At 29.8% G+C, this 21,120-nt stretch overlaps 1 protein-coding gene across 1 annotated transcript; it reads left to right on the top strand.

The window, feature by feature from the left end:
• Positions 1 to 95: 95 nt before the first annotated feature.
• LOC141290671 (protein phosphatase methylesterase 1-like) lies at positions 96 to 19,750 on the top strand. Its single transcript, XM_073822773.1, has 12 exons — positions 96 to 862; positions 6,355 to 6,454; positions 6,573 to 6,665; positions 8,815 to 8,872; positions 8,947 to 8,998; positions 9,070 to 9,217; positions 14,807 to 14,930; positions 15,073 to 15,117; positions 15,270 to 15,334; positions 17,533 to 17,600; positions 19,338 to 19,372; positions 19,490 to 19,750. The coding sequence occupies exons 1-11, from the start codon at positions 747 to 749 to the stop codon at positions 19,360 to 19,362; spliced, it is 894 nt and encodes a 297-aa protein (XP_073678874.1). The 5' UTR covers positions 96 to 746; the 3' UTR covers positions 19,363 to 19,372; positions 19,490 to 19,750.
• Positions 19,751 to 21,120: the final 1,370 nt, after the last annotated feature.

Below are 21,120 nucleotides of genomic sequence, written 5' to 3'. Positions count from 1 at the left end.
AAAGTTACATTAAAATTAAATAAATAAATTTCCTACCATAAATATATCAAAACTTATTTTTGATTAGTAATATGCATTGCTAAAAAAAATTAATTTGGACAACTTTAAAGATGATTTTCTGAATTTATTTATTTATTTGTGCATCCTCAGATTCCAGATTTTCAAATAGTTGTATCTCGGCCAAATATTGTCCCATCCTAACAAACCAAATAATGCATACATCTCAATAAAAAGAAAAACACCCTTATGATGGTTTTGTGGTTCAGGGTCACATACATGTGTGTGTATGGCAAAAGAAAACGCTTTCTCTCAGATATTTATCCTAAATAGACACAAATGAGTCAATAGTTCATATAGTAAGCCATTATAGTCTTACAAAATGATTGAAAAATCATTGATCTTGGGAAAGTGATGAGAAATATATGAGCTCATTTTGAGATCTGACTTTTGATGCAGACTTTGAGCACAGTTTGAGATATTGAAATCTCCTCTGGAACAAAGAGAAACATCTGAGAAGCATTTTTAACTGTTTAAACTGCTATTTAGGAGAAACATCTGAGATATTAAACACAATCTATCAATCTCTCTCCTCACAAAAACACCTGACTGTGAGCGTTGCGCTGCGATCAGCTGTCGGCTCCATCTGTCTGCTGTCGGTTCGAGTGTTGAGCGTCAGTGCTCTTTAACTCTGTGAGTCTGGCCGTGTGTTCACTCTTCGTCTCTCTCTCCCTCCGTCTGTCTCTCTCATGGCCTCCGAGCGCTCGTCCGCTGAGAGTCGCTCCTCGCACCTGAGCTCTGACCCGACCATCGGCACCGACGCTTCGGCCAACAGCATGTGGGAGGAAAGCTTCGACACAGAGAAGTAAGACTCACACGTTTCACCACAATCAGTGTTTGGAAGTGTTCCTGCAGAGCTTAGATCCAACACACCTTTCTATAATTAACAAGTAAACCCTTAAATATTTGATTCAGGTGTGTTTAATTAGACTTTGCAGGAAAGAGGCTCTATAGAACCAGGAATGAAGAATGTTTTCAGTGCAAAAGGGTCAAAGACGAAAAAGGAAATACTGTGTAATACTGCTTTAAATTGAAGTTGTTTTTCCAATTTTTTTTTAAAGTTTTTCTGTCATTTTATTGCATTTTTGTTTTTCTGAGCAAAAAATAAATTTCCACTATAATGTCATTCAGTGTAACAATCTTGTCAGTTTGTTTGTGTTCACATAGAGAAGCAAGTGCCCAAATCTAAAGAGCACTAGAGGCTTAAGAAATCATTTGCAATGAATTTTAATTTTAAATTATTATTATTTATTTAAATTTTCATTTTTTTTACAAAATTTTAATTTTTGTTAAAGATTTGTATTTTTGGAAAATACAAAATATTACTTTTAAATTATTATTATTATTTTTTTTTTTTTCAATTTTCATTTTTTTAACAGAATTTTAGTTTTTGTTAAAGATTTGTATTTTTGGAAAATACGAAATATGACTTTTGCTATATATGATATAATCTAAAAAATTAAAGACCATTTAATTTTTTTGAATAATGTATATGATTAGTGTTTTTTTTTTTTTTTTTTTTTTTTTTCGTTTTGTCTTAAAAGTACTTTTGGAGAATACAAAATATTTAACATTTCTTCTATATATGATATAATCTAAAAATCTAAAACAAAATGATTTAATTTATTTTTAGATTTTAATTTTAGTTTTTAATTTTAATTAGATTTTTAACTCTGGTTGTAGATTATTGTGAATTTAAATATTAGGATGGAAGTTTAATTATATTTTAGGATATTTCTGTGTTCATTTGCAATTAATTACAGTTGAAATACTATAATGCTATCACGCCATTATTGGTTTTGTGTTTTTTTTTTTTTTGTGTTCACATACAGTAGCAAATGCCCAAACCTAAAAAGCACCAGATGATTAAGAAGTCATTTGCAATGAATTAAAAAAAAAAAAAAAATAATTTTTTTGAAGTTTTGGATTTTTGGAGAATACAAAATATTTTTAAAAAATTCTACATATGATATAATCTAAAAATGAAAATCTGACATAAATTAAAATTTCCACTATCCTAGGTTTTGCCCATTTGTCAGTAAGAATTTTTTTACTTAGGCTATTTAAAACACAATAAAATTTAATATGCTCCCTTATTCTTTTATATATTTTAATATGTACATGTCAGAATAAGCATGCTGCTTGAATTTTTACATAAATATTGTGTTACACTGAATGACAATGTAACATTATTTCAACCAAAGTTTGACATTTTATTCTCCAAAAACTTATTTGAAACTTTAAAATTAGACACTTTAATTACATTTAATGTGCTTTCTATAGACATAAAATCACTTTTGTCAATTTCTTTTGACTTTTAACGTCTTTGACCCAAAATTATGCAAAACATTTGAAAAATGAAAAATATTGTTGATTGCTCTGTTGCAAAAAAAAAAAAGAAGCAATTTATTAACAATATACAGCGAGTACAGATTCTTTATCTGAAAGTGAATGCAAAACATTTAGCAAAAAGATATTTAGGTACCACTTTACAATAAGATTTGATTAGTTAATTACATTAGTTAACATTAAACAAAAATAATCTAAAACTTTATTCATCTCAGCTTGTTACTTTCAACATTTGCTAACATATTAATTAAATCAAAAGTCATATTTGGTAATACTATTTAAAGGTTTAGTTCACTTCCAGAACAAAAGTTTACAGATAATGTACTCACCCCCTTGTCATCCAAGATGTTCATGTCTTTCTTTCTTCAGTCATAAAGAAATTATGTTTTTTTGAGGGAAACATTTCAGGTTTTCTCTCCATATAATGGACTTCTATGGTGCCCACAAGTGTGAACTTCCAAAATGCAGCTTCAAAGAGCTCTAAAAAGAAGACGCCAAAGAAGAAGGGTCTTATCTAACAAAATGATTGATAATTTTCGTAAATATACACTTTTTAACCACAAATGCTTGTCTTTTCCAGCTTGTCCAGTTCAAAACAGTTAGGGTAGTCCTAGGGTGTCTGAAGGGATCTTATTGTAAGTGCTACTGATATTAGGAAATTATATAAAAAATATATATAGTGCTAAAATAAAAAATAAAAATAAAAAAATTAAATATGTATTTGGCCATTTTTGCTTGTCAAAATTAAAGTGTAACTGAAAAATTACAAAAGTTCAAAATTTGATTTCAAAAGTCAATGGTTACATTTAAATTCAAAGTTCAAAAGTTACATTTAAATTCAAAGTAAAAATTTAAATTCAAAGTTCAGAAGTTACATTTAAAATCAAAATTCAAAAGTTACATTTAAATTCAAAGTAAAAATTTTAAATTCAAAGTTCAAAATTTAAATTCAAAGTTCAGAAGTTACATTTAAAATCAAAATTCAAAAGTAACATTTAAATTCAAAGTAAAAATTTTAAATTCAAAGTTTAGAAGTTACATTTAAAATCAAAATTCAAAAGTTACATTTAAATTCAAAGTAAAATTTTTAAATTCAAAGTAAAAATTTTAATTCAAAGTTCAGAAGTTACATTTAAAATCAAAATTCAAAAGTTACATTTAAATTCAAAGTAAAAATTTAAATTCAAAGTTCAGAAGTTACATTTAAAATCAAAATTCAAAAATTACATTTAAATTCAAAGTTAAAATTTTAAATTCAAAGTTCAAAATTTAAATTCAAAGTTCAGAAGTTACATTTAAAATCAAAATTCAAAAGTAACATTTAAATTCAAAGTAAAAATTTTAAATTCAAAGTTTAGAAGTTACATTTAAAATCAAAATTCAAAAGTTACATTTAAATTCAAAGTAAAATTTTTAAATTCAAAGTAAAAATTTAAATTCAAAGTTCAGAAGTTACATTTAAAATCAAAATTCAAAAGTTACATTTAAATTCAAAGTAAAAATTTTAAATTCAAAGTTCAAAATTTAAATTCAAAGTTCAGAAGTTACATTTAAAATCAAAATTCAAAAGTAACATTTAAATTCAAAGTAAAAATTTTAAATTCAAAGTTTAGAAGTTACATTTAAAATCAAAATTCAAAAGTTACATTTAAATTCAAAGTAAAATTTTTAAATTCAAAGTAAAAATTTTAATTCAAAGTTCAGAAGTTACATTTAAAATCAAAATTCAAAAGTTACATTTAAATTCAAAGTAAAAATTTAAATTCAAAGTTCAGAAGTTACATTTAAAATCAAAATTCAAAAATTACATTTAAATTCAAAGTTAAAATTTTAAATTCAAAGTTCAAAATTTAAATTCAAAGTTCAGAAGTTACATTTAAAATCAAAATTCAAAAGTAACATTTAAATTCAAAGTAAAAATTTTAAATTCAAAGTTTAGAAGTTACATTTAAAATCAAAATTCAAAAATTACATTTAAATTCAAAGTTAAAATTTTAAATTCAAAGTTCAAAATTTAAATTCAAAGTTCAGAAGTTACATTTAAAATCAAAATTCAAGTTACATTTAAATTCAAAGTTCAAAAGTTAACTTAATTTTTTTTAATTATACATGAGATCTCAATTGTTTTTCTTGTTTTGCAGGTTTTTATACTCTAAAAAATAAAACTATTTTAGAAATGCCCTGTTTCAAAGATTTCTAATCAGATTCTCCATGTTAATTTAATTTTATAGCTCTATTCTCTTACTGTACAACTACTGCTGACTCGTGTGTTTGTTTGTTTCTCCTAAAGCATTATTTACATTTCTGAGAAACATCTGAGATCAAGTTGAGACGTCAATGAAACAAAACAGATCTGGAAAACCATCCATGATTAAAAATAATTTATCTGGGTTTGTTTGGCACATGCAATCTTGGCTCATACTAAAGATTAATAACCAGCAGGGGTTTTGCTTGTGCAACCCTTAATGAACTCAAAAACTAATTTAAAATAAACAGAAGCAGCAAAAGCAACCATGCATCTCCATGACAAATTAATTTATTTCAGTTCACCTGTGAAATTGCTCTAGGATCACTTAGATAGACGTTACTTTATACATATTTTAGCAATATGAGTCCAAATGCTTAATAACGTAAAAGAAAAAAACTCGCCTCAGATCTGTATTATTTATGGAATCATTCATATCTGGAGCACAAACAGTGCAGGATGAGTTACACACTGAACTTTAGTATTTTATACTTACTTATATGCTGAAATATTTTCTTGTAAATCATACTATAAGCTAAAATGTATGTATTATCAGTTTAGTAATTTTGTTGTTTTTGTCTTTTTTATATATTATTTTCATTTTAAGTTATGTTTTAAAAAGTTTAAGTGTTTGACATTTATATTAGATATTGTTTTTATTAAATAAATATTTTGATTCAGACTTAGTTTTTGTAGTTTGTCTTTTAATTTTAATTTTAGATTACATTTTATTTATTGTGTTCTGTTTTTGTCATATATTGGGTTTTTTATATTTTGAATATTTTTCTTATTTGGTATTTTCCAATAAAATTGGCAAAATTTCCATTTTAATGTTTATTAACATTTAGTAATTGTGTTGTGTGTTTTTGACATTTTTGTTATTTATTGTTTTTTTAATATATATATATATATATATATATATTGAAATTAGTTTTGTATTTTACATTTTCATTTTCATTAAGATTTTAACACTTTTCTTGTGTGTTTTTGACATTTTTGTTAGATGTTGTTTTTACTTTTTTATAGTTTTTAATTTATTGTTTTTATGTTGTTAATATTTTGAAATAGTTTTGTATTTTACATTTTAATTTTATTTAATATTTTAATACTTTCATTGTGTGTTTTTTTACATTTTTATTAGTTAATGTTTTTTAAAGCATTTTGAAATAGTTTTGTATTTTACATTTTAGTTTTAATTTGAGTAATTTTGTTGTGTGTTTTTGACATTTTCATTAGTTATCATTTTTTTTAATATTTTGAAATAGTTGTGTATTTTATATTTTAATATGAATTAACCTTTTAATACTTTTGTTGTGTGTTTTTTATGTTTTCTGGGGTTTTTATATATTTAAAAAAATATATATTTTTAAACATTTTATAATTTTTTTTTTTTGTTAAAACAGAAAAGTACTAAAATGTTAACTAAAATTAAAATGATACAAATGACAAAAACACACAAAATGACTAAGATGTTAATTAAAATATAAAATACATTTATTCATTTATCAGACGCTTTTATCCAAAGTGACTTACAATACAAAAACAAAGTCTAAATCAAAATTTTGCTAAATGTCAAAGACTTAAAATTCTAGAGCATTAAACTTAAACATTTACTTAAAATAAAAATGGAAATAACAGTGTAAATATTAAACAAAACTAATAAAACAGACTAAAATGAATGTGATTTGAATGTTGTGTTTCAGTCATGGCGTGAGCACTAAGAGAGATTACTCTCCTGTGTCCTGGAGCGAATACTTTGAAATGATGGACGACGTTGTGATCGGGTCAGGAGAGACTAAAGATATATCCTTCAAACACACACAGGACTCTTTGTGTGAGATCTGAGATCACAGGTGTGCTTTGTGTGTATAATAATAGATGTGGGTATGACTATTATTCCTTGACTGAGGTGTGTGTGCACGTGTTTCGTGTGTATAAAAGCGGTCAGGACGGCCCACTGCTGGTTCTGCTTCATGGAGGAGGACATTCGGCCCTGTCCTGGGCTGTTTTTACGGTACAAACACACACACACACACACACACACACACACACACACACACACACACACAACACAACACACACACAACACACACACAACACACACACAACACACACACACACACACACACACACACACACACACACACACACACACACACACACACACACACACACACACACACACACACACACACACACACACACACACACACACACACACACACACACAACACAACACAACACAACACACACACAACACACACACACACACACACACACACACACACACACACACACACACACACACACACACACAACACAACACACACACACACACACACACACACACACACACACACACACACACACAACACAACACAACACACACACAACACACACACAACACACACACACACACACACACACACACACACACACACACACACACAACTATCATATAAGCGCATGACGTTTCACAGAAAGTTGCTTTTAAGCAAATAAAATGCAGCAGTGACTCTAGTTAGTTTTAGAAATTATTATTTGACATTTTTATTAGTTATTGTTTATAAAAAAAAAACTTTTGATTTAGAGTTTGTTTTCTGTATTTTATATTTGAATTTTAATTAAAATATAACATTTGAATTTGAATTAAAATTACATTTTAATTTTAGTTAACATTTTATCATTTTGAATTTTGTTTTTTGAATTTGAATTTTGAATTAGATTTTATTTGGTATTTTCCATTTTAATTTTAGTTAACATTTTAACACGTTTTCTGTTTTTTATATTTATATTTAAAAAATATTTTATTTTTGTATTTTATGTTATCATTTTCATTTGAGTTATTCTCCATTTCCATTTGAATTTTAGTTAACATTTTAGTAATTTTGTTATGTTTTTTTTTTAGTTATTGTTTTTAAAAATAATTCGAAATTGTTTTTGTATTTTACATTTTCCTTTTAATTTTTGTTATCAATATTTTATTTATTTATTTATTTTTAAAGATTTATTTTTGGCATTTTTGCCTTTTATTTTGACAGGACAGATCAGAATTGACAGGAAGTGAAGTGGGAGAGAGATAGGGCTATCGGCGCCAAATTTTGTTATCATTTTTATACTTTTGTTGTGTGTTTTCGACATTTGACATCTGTTTTTTAAATTATTTCAAAAAATATTTTTGTATTTTGTTATGTTGATTTTAGTTATTTTAGGAATTTGAGCAATTTTGTTGTTTTTGTCATTTTTATTATTTTAATATTTTGAATTATTTTTTATTTTTCTATTTTCCATTTTAATTGTAAATTATGTTCTAAAAATAATAACGTGTCTGATTTTTTATTTCTTGATTTTAAAAAACATTTTGATTTAGACTTTATTTTTGTATCTTACATTTTAGTTTTTTGCATTTTATGTTATCATTTTGATTTTAGTTGTTTTAATTTGTTTTAGTAATTTTGTTGTGTTTTGCCATTTTTATTAGTTTTTTTTATATTTACAATTAGTTTTTATTTTTATTAGTTATTATTTTTAAAAACATTTTTATTTAGACTTTTTGTATTTTACATTTTCATTTCAGTTTTAGTTAATATATCATTAATTTTGTTGTATTTCTGTCATTTTTATTAGTAATTCTTTTTGGAATATTTAGAATTATTTTTTATTTTGTATTTTCCATTTAACATTTTAGAAAATTTGTTGTGTTTTTGACAATTTTATTATTTATTGTATTCTTTATATATTTCAGTACATACATAAAATATATCTTTTACATTGTTTTAATAATTTAAAAATACTTTTTTTTCCGTTATATTGATTTTAGTTAAATTTCAATAATTTAGTTGTGTTTTTGTCTGTTTAATTATTGTTTTTCTATTTTTAAATGTCTATAGTTTTATAAATTTTTATCTCAGTTTTAGGAAATTAAAGTATTATTAGTAAATTATTATATTTCTTCTTTTTTTTCAGTTGACATTTAAGTAACAAAAATCTTTGGTAACACTTTACTTGGAGCCTTATAAAAGTATAAAGTATATTGCATTAAAATATTTACAGATTCCATATTACATCTCAAATTGTGCTTTTCTTCTGCCACCAGACAGAAAAAGTAACCTTGATGAAGTTTTTTAACACATTTGAATGAAATCTGAGTTTCTCCTCAACAGGCAGCAATGACCAGTCGGGTCACTTGTCGAGTTTTGGCCATGGATCTCAGGGGTCACGGTGAGCTCTAGTTTAAAGTTTAACCTGTAGTAGTTACCCGTGTGCACTGATCTGACTAGTACAATCACAAACAGGTGCTACTCAAGTCCGGCATGCAGATGACCTTTCCACACAAACCATGTCCAGGTAAAACACACAAAGATATCATTAACTGGCTGTAGTATTCAGATCTGACCAATCACCTCCTCTGCTCACAGAGACGTAGCCAATGTGGTGCGAGCGACGTACGGCGAGATCCCGCCCCCCATCATCCTGGTGGGTCACAGTATGGGCGGAGCCATCGCGGTTCACGCGGCCAGCGGAGCGCTGCTGCCCTCTGTGGTCGGACTAGTGGCCATCGACGTGGTGGAGGGTGAGAAACACAGCATAAACCAGCATCATAGTTAAAGTCTGACCTGAAATCACAAAATGATGTCTTTTTTTAATAATCTGTCTTTTGTTCAACAGGATAGTTAGTCAAATCTGCTTTGAAACATGAATATATACAGTATCTCACAAAAGTGAGTACACCCCTCACATTTCAGCAACCATTTTAGTATAACTTCTCAAGGGACAATACTATAGAAATGAAACGTGGATTATATTGATATATTTTAGAGTAGTCAGTATGCAGCTTGTATAGCAGTATATATGTACTGTCCTCTGAAAATAACTCAACATACAGCCATTGTTGTTAAGATAGCTGGCAACAAAAGTGAGTACACCCTAAGTGATAACAGCAGTATGTTGTTTAACCATGCAAAGCCACATGTCCTGTTCATCATGTTTATGTTTTTGTCTGCTACTGGATGTTCAACATGGCACCTCATGGCAGGAGGATTTGAGAATTAGAATTGTTGCTCTCCACAAAGATGGCCAAGGCTATTAGAGGTTCAGAAACACCCTGAAACCGAGTTACACTACAGTGGTCAGGGTCATACAGAGGTTTTCCAAGATGGGAACAGGCCTTGTAAGGGTCGATCAATGTTGAGCACTCGTTCTGTCCGTCAGATGCAGAACCTGGCTTCAAAAGACAGATGCATGAGTGCTGCCAGCATTGCTTTAAAGGTTGCAGAAGTAGAAGGTCAGCTTGTCAGTGCTCAGACCATACGCCGCACACTGTACCAAGTCGGTTTGCATAGGCGTCATCCCAGAAGGAAGCCTCTTCTGAAGCTGGCTCACAAGAAAGCCTGCAAACAGTTTGCTGAAGACAACCAATCCAAGAGCATGAATTACTGGAACCATGTCCTGTGGTCTGATGAGATTATAAGATAAACTTGTTTGGCTCAGATGGTGTCCAGCATGTGTGAGGAGTACAAAGCATGATGGGGCTGCATGAGTGCTGCTGGTTCTGGGGAGCTGCAGTTCATTGAGGGAAACATGGATTACATTATGAACTGTAGATTCTGAAGCAGAACCTGATGCCTTTCTTCCAGAAACTAGGCCGAACGGCAGTTTTCCAACATGATAATGACCCCAAACACACCACCAAGATGACAACTGCCTTGTTGAAGAAGCTGACGGTGAAGGTGAAGGGGTGGCCAAGTATGTCTCCAGACCTGAACCCTATTAAACACCTGTGGGGCATCCTCAAGCGTAAGGTGGAGAAGCACCATGTGTCTAAAGTCCAGCAGCTCTCTGAGGAGTGGAAGAGGATGCCAGCAACAACCTGTGCAGCTCTGGTCAATTCCATGCCCAGGATGATTAAGGCAGTGCTAGATAACAATGGTGCTAACACAATATATTGACACTTTGGACAAGTTCACTTAGGGTGTACTCACTTTTGTTACCAGCTATTTTGACAATAATGGCTGTATGTTGAGTAATTCAATGACAATTTAAGTTGAGTTGAAATTGAGAAGTCAAAATTATAATGTGAAAAATTTAAAAGACAAAAAAATAGTGATAGATTATTATATTATTTATATTTATATTATTATATTATTAGGATTATTATAAAGACAAAAATCAAAATGATGAGATTAAAAACTTTTACCTACAAAAAAATAAAAATAAATTGGATGTAAACAGTCATAATTGAGAAAAGTTTATATTATGACATACCAACATATTGAGGTTAAAAACCAAAACAAAATTATTTTAAACTGTCTTAAATTATGCGATACGAAGTTGAAATTGAAAGCCAAAATTATGAGATTAAAAAATTTGAATTGACAAAATTAAATGGCTGTAGACAAAACTATTTTATTTTGAGATAGTCAAAATTATAAAACTGAAATTATAAGGTTAAAAAGATCTAAATAGACAAAAAAAAATCTAAAGGATGCGTTTAAACAGTCATAACATTTTAATTTTGATCATGTTGTAAGAATGAGGATTATGTCAGTTTCAACTTGCTTAGTTTTTTCTAATGTGCCAGTAATGGGCTTCCATACATCTGCATGAATGTGCATAATTAATATATATATATATATATATATATATATATATATATATATATATATATATATTAATTATGCACATTCATGCAGATGTATGGAAGCCCATTACTGGCACATTAGAAAAAAACAGTTGAAACTGACATAATCCTCATTCTTACAACATGATCAAAATTCAAATGTAATGACTGTTTAAACTCATCATTTTAGATTTTTTTTTTTTTTTGGTCAGTTTTATTTTATATCTCAATTTTGTCCCTTTAAGGCAAGTCATGTCACTCCCCTGCTGAAAAAGACAGCTAAAACCAGCCTATGCTGGTTGGCTGGTCTTAGCTGGTTTAAGCTGGAAGTAGCTGGTTTAAGCTGGTCTCCAGCCTGGCCACCAGGCTGGTTTTAGCTGGTGGTTTCCCAGCCTGACCAGCTAAGACCAGCCTGACCAGCCTGGCCAGGCTGGAAAAATGGCTAAAACCCCTCTAAAACCAGCCAAGCAGCCTAGGCTGGTTTTATTCGGTTTTTTCACCAGGGTCGGCGGCCATCTTTGAAACGCTACTCGGGCAGGCAAGTGCAGCTCCTATCTCTTTGAATGAGGAAACATCAAATTCTCCAAAACTGTTCACCAAGCTTACGATTAAATTTCATATTTTAAATCTCCAAAGAATTCCAACAAGAACTGCCTCATAAATATGGTTCCTTGTGCTCCTATAGCATTAAAAAACACTTATTTTTCTGGCTAAATGAGCATGCACAGTACTGAGCGCACATCTTAAAGCGCCGACTGTTTCTATAGCAACCGGGACTTCTAACTGCAGCTCAGAGCCATATAAATATATATCTTTTTATATGGCTCTGCTGCAGCTGCAGTGACTTTACTAATCAACGATTGGCTCTTTCACTAAGAAGGCGGGGCTTCGCGGCCATAATCAACGTTGCATTTTTCCCCATTCAAAACAATAGGAGTGACATTCTATAGTCTTTGCTATGACTTAGTATGTCATATTTTTGACTTTTTCTCAATTATGAATTTACACTCTAAATTCAATTAATTAAAGTCAGTTTCAATTTTTCAGATTTTGATCTCATAATAACAATTGTCATATTGACTTGGTTTAAATGGTTTACACTATTTTTTGTCAATTAAATTTTTTTATTTCATAATAATCTTATAATTACAACTGTCATAATTTTGACACTATTCTTATTTTTTTATTTATTTTTTATATATATTTTGACTATTTCATCGTTGTCATAATTTCATAAATTTATTATGTCATTTGTTTTCTCATAATTACAACTTGGTATGTCATATTAGAGCAGGGATTCTCAACCGGTGGCCCGCGAGATGGCTTAAAATTAACTTAAATTTTATCCTAAAATGGTCAAAGCACGGCCTCTTTCGTGTTCTGTGATTGATTGCTTTGGACTCGGCGCAGCAAGCCTCATCGCATACAGACTGAACGGCGGCTCAAAACTTTCAACCGCGGCACGCAAACATCATCAGAGACCTGCATGGGACTGATTTTTTGTCCCGCTCCTGCAGAAATGTATGTTATTTTGTCCCACTCCCACCAGCAAAAGCCCACATAAAAGTAACCTATACCCCCGCGGAAAAACGGGTCTCTACTTCAATCTCTTGACTGCATGAAACAAACCTTCGCACTAATGTAAAAGTAAAGACGATCAGAGTAATAGTAACAGTCTAGGCACGCATAAGTCCGCTGTTGATTCATGAACTAGTCATGCTTTCGGGGCTCTGATCCATAGTATTTTTGTGTGAAATTTCAAAATATTTGCATAGTTGTCAAAATGAATGTCTTGTGAGTGTTTTATAATGGATGCTCACCCATAGAGGTGGATCTTGTAAGGGTCAGTGGTGTTTATGCACATATGAGCACCAGCATCAACAGATATAGTATGTATTTGCTGTATTTTTCATTTGTATGTTCATTTTATGATGGATACAAACAGTAGATATTCAGTCAGTCCAGTTCAAATGGACAGGTTTAGTGAGTGGTATTTTGGCATCTCCCTGTTGTTCTGTTTGGCAGGTTCACTTACTTTAGAAAAAGTACTCTGTATTTGTTTAGAATGTTTGAATTAAAGAATTCAGGAGCTTTAAATCTGTCTATACATAATCAAAAAGTCTTGGTTTTACTTGGTTAATAAATAATCAAACTCATTCACTGGCACCGCATCCTCTTTCACATCATCACATAAACTTGATCTAATTAGTTAGTGCTGAATTATCGCATCGTATCGTGATATGGGTGTGAATCGTATCGTATTGCATCGCAATATGTCACAAATGTATCGTTAATATATCGGATCGGATACTTTGTATCGAGATGCATATCGGATCGGCATTATACCTTAGATGCCCAACCCTAATATATATATATATATATATATACATACACACATTTAGATTTCGACTTACAGATTTATAATCTCAATTTTTTTATCTTATAATTAAGACTTTATCATAATTTTTACTTTTTATTTCACGGTTACGACTTTGTACGTCAAATTTTACTTCAATAGTATGTTAGATTTCAATTTTATGTCATAATTACAACATTTTATCTCATAATTACAATTTAGCATGTTTATCTAAAAATTACTGCTATGGTTTGTATTTGTTTATTCTAATTAACTTTTTTCATAATTTTGACTTTTTCAAAATCACAGCAAAGAAAGAAAAAAACGTAAAAGAGGTACAATATCATCTATCATACACTATTGTACACATCTCATAATTACAACTTGGTATATCGTTAATTATGACTCAATCTCAATCATGATCTCAATTATGAATAATTATGAATGTTTACACTATTTTTGGGAATTACATTTTTTTTATTCAATTTCAATTTATCTCAGTTTTAACTTGCCAAAAAGTTGAATTTTTATGTCATGACTGTTTACACTCATAATTTAAATTTTTTTTTGTCAGTTTTGATTTTAATCTTAACATTTATCATACTTATACTAAAAATAAATATCATAATTAAGCAATTTTGACTTCAATGACATAATTATGAGATAAAACGTTAATTAAAGTCAATTTTCATCAAAGACATTTTAGACTTTTTAATGTAATACATATTTCTTTGGTAAATCAGTTTTGACTTATTCATATATTAGGACTTGATATGTCAATTTTTTAGTTTTTATGTCATAATTATTTTTTTGGTCACTTTTGCTTTTAATCTCACAATTGTCCTTATAAAGTCTCTCAATATTAAATAATTTTATCCCTAATAACTATACAATTTCGACTTTTGGTTATGACTGGGTATGTCAATTTTTTATTTCATTATGTCATAATCATGACTTTTTAGCTCATATTTTTGACTCCTAATTATGACTGCTATCATAATTATGATCTACTAAAGCATGAATTGTTTCTAATGTGGTGGAATGGCCTTCCATAACAATTGCACATACACCCATATTTAACATTTGTTAACCTTTGACCCTTTCGTGCGCAACTACAAACTGAAGCATGAATCAACAAGCAAGAATAATCAATGTGCATGAGCAAATGTGTGTGTTTCAGCCGTGCAGTGTGTACAGCTGGAGAATCGACCTGTCTAAAGCAGAGAAATACTGGGACGGCTGGTTCAGAGGGATATCGAACCTCTTCCTGTCCTGCAACGTCCCAAAACTCCTACTGCTGGCAGGCAAGAGACACGGACCAATCAAATCAAAGCACTCATCTGAAACAAATCAAATGCATATTAGTCATCTTTATCTAAATAATACACAAACAAAACTAAATCACACAGTTCTGTCAGTTTAATGCAAAACGTGTTGTGTGTTCAGGTATTGATCGACTGGACCGAGACCTGACCATTGGACAGATGCAGGGTGAGTCTGATCAATAAGTAGATCATGCACTGAGCTTCACAATCATTTAAAACTGACAGAAACACTATCAGCCTATAATCAAGAAAGACTGCGTTTACACCTGAATAATGGAAGAAAAAGTACTATGCTAGTATGCCATCCTCTATTTGCAGGTAAATTCATGATGCAGGTGCTGCCCCCTTGTGGACACGCAGTACATGAGGACACCCCAGATAAAGTAAGAGTATATCTTATGTCCGTTTCTATTCATTTTCTTTCAAGAAATTAATGCTTTTATACAGCAAGGACGCATCAGATTGATCAAAACTGATTTATAGTGTTACAAAATATTTATATTTCAAATAAATGCTGTTCATATGTGAAGCCTAAAAAATAAACTGCATCACCGTTTGTTGCACAAAAATATGAAGTAAATCAGCATATTAGAAGGATTTCTGAAGGATCGTGTGACACTGAAGACTGGAGTGATGATGCTGAAAATTCAGCTTTGCACCACAGGAATAAATTATATTTTTGTAAATAAGTATGATAAAATTAAAAAACTGATATTTTGAATTCCAATAATATATTACTTTTTTCTGTATTTTTGATCAAATAAATCGAACTTTGATAAGCATAAGAGACTTCTTTAAAAAAATTCAAAATCTTACTGATACCAAACTTTTGAGCGGCAGTGAATAAATATTTATAAAGTTTTTGAACGATAAGATTTTTAATGTTTTTTTTTAAGAAGTTTCTTTATTTGATCTAAAGTACAAAGTTTTAAAATATTTTTTAAACTAAAGTTTTTAAATATTTTTACTATATATATAATTTTTTTATATATATTTAACTGTTTTCTATTTGAATATATTTAAAAATTTTATTTATTCCTGTGATTTTAAAGCTGAATTTTCAGCATCATTACTCCAGTTTTCAGTGTCACATGATCCTTCAGAAATCATTCTAATATTCTGATTTGCTGCTCAAAGAACTTGTTGAAAACAGCTGAGTTGACTTTTTTGGATGAATAGAAATTTCAGAAGAACAGCATTTTTTTTAAATAATCTTTTGCAACATTATAAATGTCTTTAGCATCACTTTTGATCAATTTAAAACATCCTTGCTAAATAATGTATTCATTTCTATTATTTCTTTATAGTGTATAATGTTACAAAAGCTTTTTATTTCAGATAAATGCTGATCTTCGGATATTTCTATTCATTAAAGAATCCAAAAAATAAAAAATAAACTGCATCACTGTTTCCACAGAAAATATGACGTAAATCAGCATATTAGAAGGATTTCTGAAGGATCGTGTGACACTGAAGACTGGAGTGATGATGCTGAAAATTCAGCTTTGCATCACAGGAATAAATTATATTTTTGTAAAAAGTATGAAAAAATTAAAAAACTGATATTTTGAATTCCAATAATATTTTACTTTTTTCTGTATTTTTGATCAAATAAATCTAACTTTGATAAGCATAAGAGACTTCTTTAAAAAATCCAAAATCTTACTGATACCAAACTTTTGAGCGGCAGTGAATAAATATTTATAAAGTTTTTGAACGTTGAGATTTTTAATGTTTTTTTTTTTAAAGAAGTTTCTTTATTTGATCTAAAGTACAGCAAAAACAGTCATTTTAAAAAATATTTTTACTATATATATAATTTTTTTATATATATATTTAACTGTTTTCTATTTGAATATATTTAAAAATTTTATTTATTCCTGTGATTTTAATGCTGAATTTTCAGCATCATTACTCCAGTCTTCAGTGTCACATGATCCTTCAGAAATCATTCTAATATTCTGATTTGCTGCTCAAAGAACTATTATGTTGAAAACAGCTGAGTTGACTTTTTTGGATGAATAGAAATTTCAGAAGAACAGCATTTTTTAAATAATCTTTTGCAACATTATAAATGTCTTTAGCATCACTTTTGATCAATTTAAAACATCCTTGCTAAATAAAAATATTCACTTCTATAATTTCTTTATAGTGTATAATGTTACAAAAGCTTTTTATTTCAGATAAATGCTGATCTTCAGATATTTCTATTCACTAAAGAATCCCAAAAAATAAATAAATAAACTGCATCACTGTTTCCACAAACATTTGAAGTAAATCAGAATATTAGAATGATTTCTGAAGGATCGTGTGACACTGAAGACTGGATTAATGATGCTGAAAATTCAGCTTTGATCACAGCAATAAATTACATTTCATAATATATTCACATAGAAAGCATCTACTTTAAACTAGAAAAATATTTAGTTTTTACTGTATTTTTTAAATAAATATGGATAAGTGTCTTGGAACACTCAACATTCACTCATTCTTGTGTATAAATATTAATTATGCACAGATGATTTTGGTATACTTGTTGTAAGTGTTTTAATGCAATACTTACTTTTTGTGCATTTTTCAGGTGGCAGATGCTTTGGCAAGCTTTATGATCAGACACAAATTTGCTGAAGCTCGCAGCGAGCTTAAAAGGTGAGGTAATAACAAATTAGTTTTTTAAAGAAGTCACTTTTGCACTTAGTTGTTCCTAAGTTCAGCAAAAACAGTAACATCTTGAAATATTTTTACTATTTAAAATAAATGCTTTTTATTTGAAGATCTGTTAAAACGTAATTTATTTCTGTGATCAAAGCTGAATTTCAGCATCATTCCTTCAGTCTGCAGTGTCACATGATCCTTCAGAAATCATTCTAATATGCTGATTTGCTGTTTAACAAACATTTATTATTATAATGATGATCAATATTTAAAACAGTTGAGTACATTTTTTCAAGATTCTTTGATGAATAGAAATATCTGAAGATTTTTTCAGCATTTATCTGAAATAAAAAACTTTTGTAACATACACTCTACCATTCAAAAGCTTAGAGTCTGTATATTTTTTGGGGAAAGAAATTATAGAAATTAATACTTTTATTTAGCAAGGATGCTTTAAAATTGATCAAAAGTGATGATAAAGACATTTATAATGTTGCAAATGATTTTTCTTCTAATAATATTTTTTTTTTTGAGCAGCAAATCAGATTAGAATGATTTCTGTAGGATTATGTGACACTGAAGACTGGAGTAATGATGCTGAATATTCATCTTTAAAATCACAGGAATAAATTAAATGTAAAATATATTCAAATAGAAAAAAGTAATTTTAAATAGAAAAAATATTTTCACATTTTACTGTTTTTGCTGTATTTTGATCTCTCTCTCTCTCTCTCTCTCTCTCTATATATATATATATATGTATATGTGTGTGTGTGTGTGTGTGTGTGTGTGTGTGTGTGTGTGTTTTGCCACTCAAAAGTTTGGGATCAGTAAGATTTTAATTTTATTTGATGCTTATTAAAGTTCCATTTATTTCATCAAAAATACTGAAAAAGCAGTATTATGAAATATTATTGCAATTCAAAATAACAGTTTTTATTTTTAATATACTTTAAAATATTACTTTTGTGATGCAAAGCTGAGTTTACATCTGCTGTTAATCCAGTCTTCAGTGTCACATGATCCTTCAGAAATCATTCTAATATGCTGATTTATTACTTTAATTATCAATGTTGGAAACTGCTTAATGTTGCAATGTTATGCGGCTTAATATTTTCTTGGAACCTGTGATACTTTTTTCAGGATCTTTGATCAATAAAAGGTTAAAAAGAACAGCATTTATTCAAAATAGAAATGTTTTCTCACAAAATAAGTCTTTACTTTTATCAATTGAACACATCCTTGCTGAAAAAAAAGGTATTCATTTATAAAGAGAGAAAGAAAGGAAAAATTACTGACCCCAAACTTTCCTTTTTGTCTCTGACAAATGTTTTATTGATCAAAGAATGCTGAAAAAGCATCACAGGTTTAAAAATATATATATTAATAAATCAGCATATTAGAATGATTTCTGAAGGATCATGTGTCACTGAAAACTAGAGTAATGATGCTGAAAATTCAGCTATCTTTTAAAGTATATTAACATAGAAAACCACTTTTAAATTGCATTAACGTTACACAATATTACATTTTTTTTCTGTATTTTTAATCAAATAAACAGCCTTGATGAGCATAAGTGTCTTTAAAAAGCATTACAAATCTTACTGATCCTACTCTTTTGAATGGCAGTATATATACATGTATATAAATGAGTTAAAAGGACTCATTCTGCTGCAGTTTGAGCATGTCAAACATTATTACAGAAACTGCATGTCATTCTCTCTCTCTCAGTTCCTCATACCCGTTCATGCGGTGAACATATGAGAGTGAGTGACATTATCGTTTCTCATCTGCACAGTAGTTTGTTTGTATTGCAACTCTTTCTATCCTGTCTGTGTTCAAACATGCAAACTGAACTAAAGGTCTAATGTTTTGTCCCTCAGATAAAGCGGAAGACACTGAGGAACGAGCCTGAAACCTCCACCAGATCAACACATCCTTCACATCCAGCAAAAACATGTTACGTTTGCCATTAATCCAGGAATTGTTTCAACTGTCACTGAGTTTAGAATAAAGATTTGAATTCATCATTCAAATGTGTCGGAATTTCCAGTTTAAATAAGAAACATTCAAATATTTAAATGAGACGGAATCATGGGACATCATCTGAAGCAAGAGACATGAAACACTTTGTAAATGAGAAGAACAATGTCTAGCCCCAAAAAACTTACATTAAAATTTATTCATATTTAAAGCACAGTCTGACCGAAACACGTGCAAAATACTGAGCATGAAATGGAACAAACCTCTACTGTGTGTGTGTGTGTGTGTGTGTGTGTGTGTGAATATACAAACGTGTGACCGAACTCAGAATCTCCGAAACTCGAAACGAAATCCAACCTCTAAATACATAAAGTGCATGACGGAAAAAACTTGGCAATTAAGGAGAAAACTGGACAAAAGTATTGTCTATTTACAATATACAGTCAAACGAGGAAGAACGAGATACAGATTTAAAGGAACAGTGCACCTGGAAAAGATCATTTACTCACCCTCATGTCTTTCCATGACTTTGTTTTTCCAAAAAACATCTGAAACATAGTGTAGTGCACAAGTAACATGAACTTTTTTTTTTTGTTTTTTTTTTTTTACAAAAGAAAGAAAAAAGAATAATAGAGAGATTTGGGAATGACCCGAGGGTGAATAAACAGTAACAGAAATTTTAGGGGTGAACTATGACTTTAAAGCTACAGTTCACCCAAAACAAGTTTGCTGAAAATGTGCTCCCCCTCAGACCATCCAAGATGTAGATGAGTTTGTTTCATCATCAGATTTGGAGAAATGTAGCATTGCATCACTTGCTCACCATTGGATGTGAATGGGTGCCGTCAGAATGAGAGTCCAAACAGCTGATAAAAACATTACAATAATCCACAAGTAATCCACACCACTACAGTATATCAATTAACATCTTGAGAAACCAAAAGCTTTGTGTTTGTAAGAAACAAATCTGTCATTAAGATGTTTTTAACTAAAATATGATTCCATAATAATATTTTCTTCAGTGAAAAAGTAATTATATTTCCATCTCCTGTTGTCATACATCAAAATTGGTTTTGTTTAGAGCTGTTTTAGCTTGCAAACAGTGTTTGATCTGTGCAGATTTCTCTCCTGAGTCAGACCAGACACCTTTTTTCATTGGAGGAAGCATTATTATGGATTATGGACTCGGATATTAGTCAGAAATTATGTTTTAAAGTTAAACACATCTCAGGGATGAATTAGTTTCTTACAAACTTTCAGCTTTTGTCTTCTCACGATGTTAACTGATTGACTGGAGTGGTGTGGATTACTTGTGGATTATTGTGATGTTTTTATCAGATGATTGAACTCTCATTCTGACGGCACCCATTCACTGCAATTCAGGCCACCTTTAGGGCCATCCAAGATGTAGATGTTTGTTTCTTCATCGGACGTGGAGAAATGTACCATTACATCTATTGCTCACCAATGGATGTGAATGGGTGCCGTCAGATTGAGAGTCCAAACAGCTGATAAAAACATCACAATAATC

Source organism: Garra rufa, chromosome 18 (assembly GCF_049309525.1).
Source record: "Garra rufa chromosome 18, GarRuf1.0, whole genome shotgun sequence".
Lineage (NCBI taxonomy): Eukaryota > Metazoa > Chordata > Actinopteri > Cypriniformes > Cyprinidae > Garra > Garra rufa.
This window is presented reverse-complemented; position numbering and strand designations above follow the sequence as displayed.

Bases quoted from the DNA above. Each gene is read 5' to 3' on its own strand.
- LOC141290671 (XM_073822773.1), top strand. From the start codon at position 747: ATGGCCTCCGAGCGCTCGTCCGCTGAGAGTCGCTCCTCGCACCTGAGC. The intron at 8,999-9,069 runs GTAAAACACACA...CTCTGCTCACAG, and splicing joins TCCACACAAACCATGTCCAG to AGACGTAGCCAATGTGGTGC. The intron at 14,931-15,072 runs GCAAGAGACACG...TTGTGTGTTCAG, and splicing joins AAAACTCCTACTGCTGGCAG to GTATTGATCGACTGGACCGA.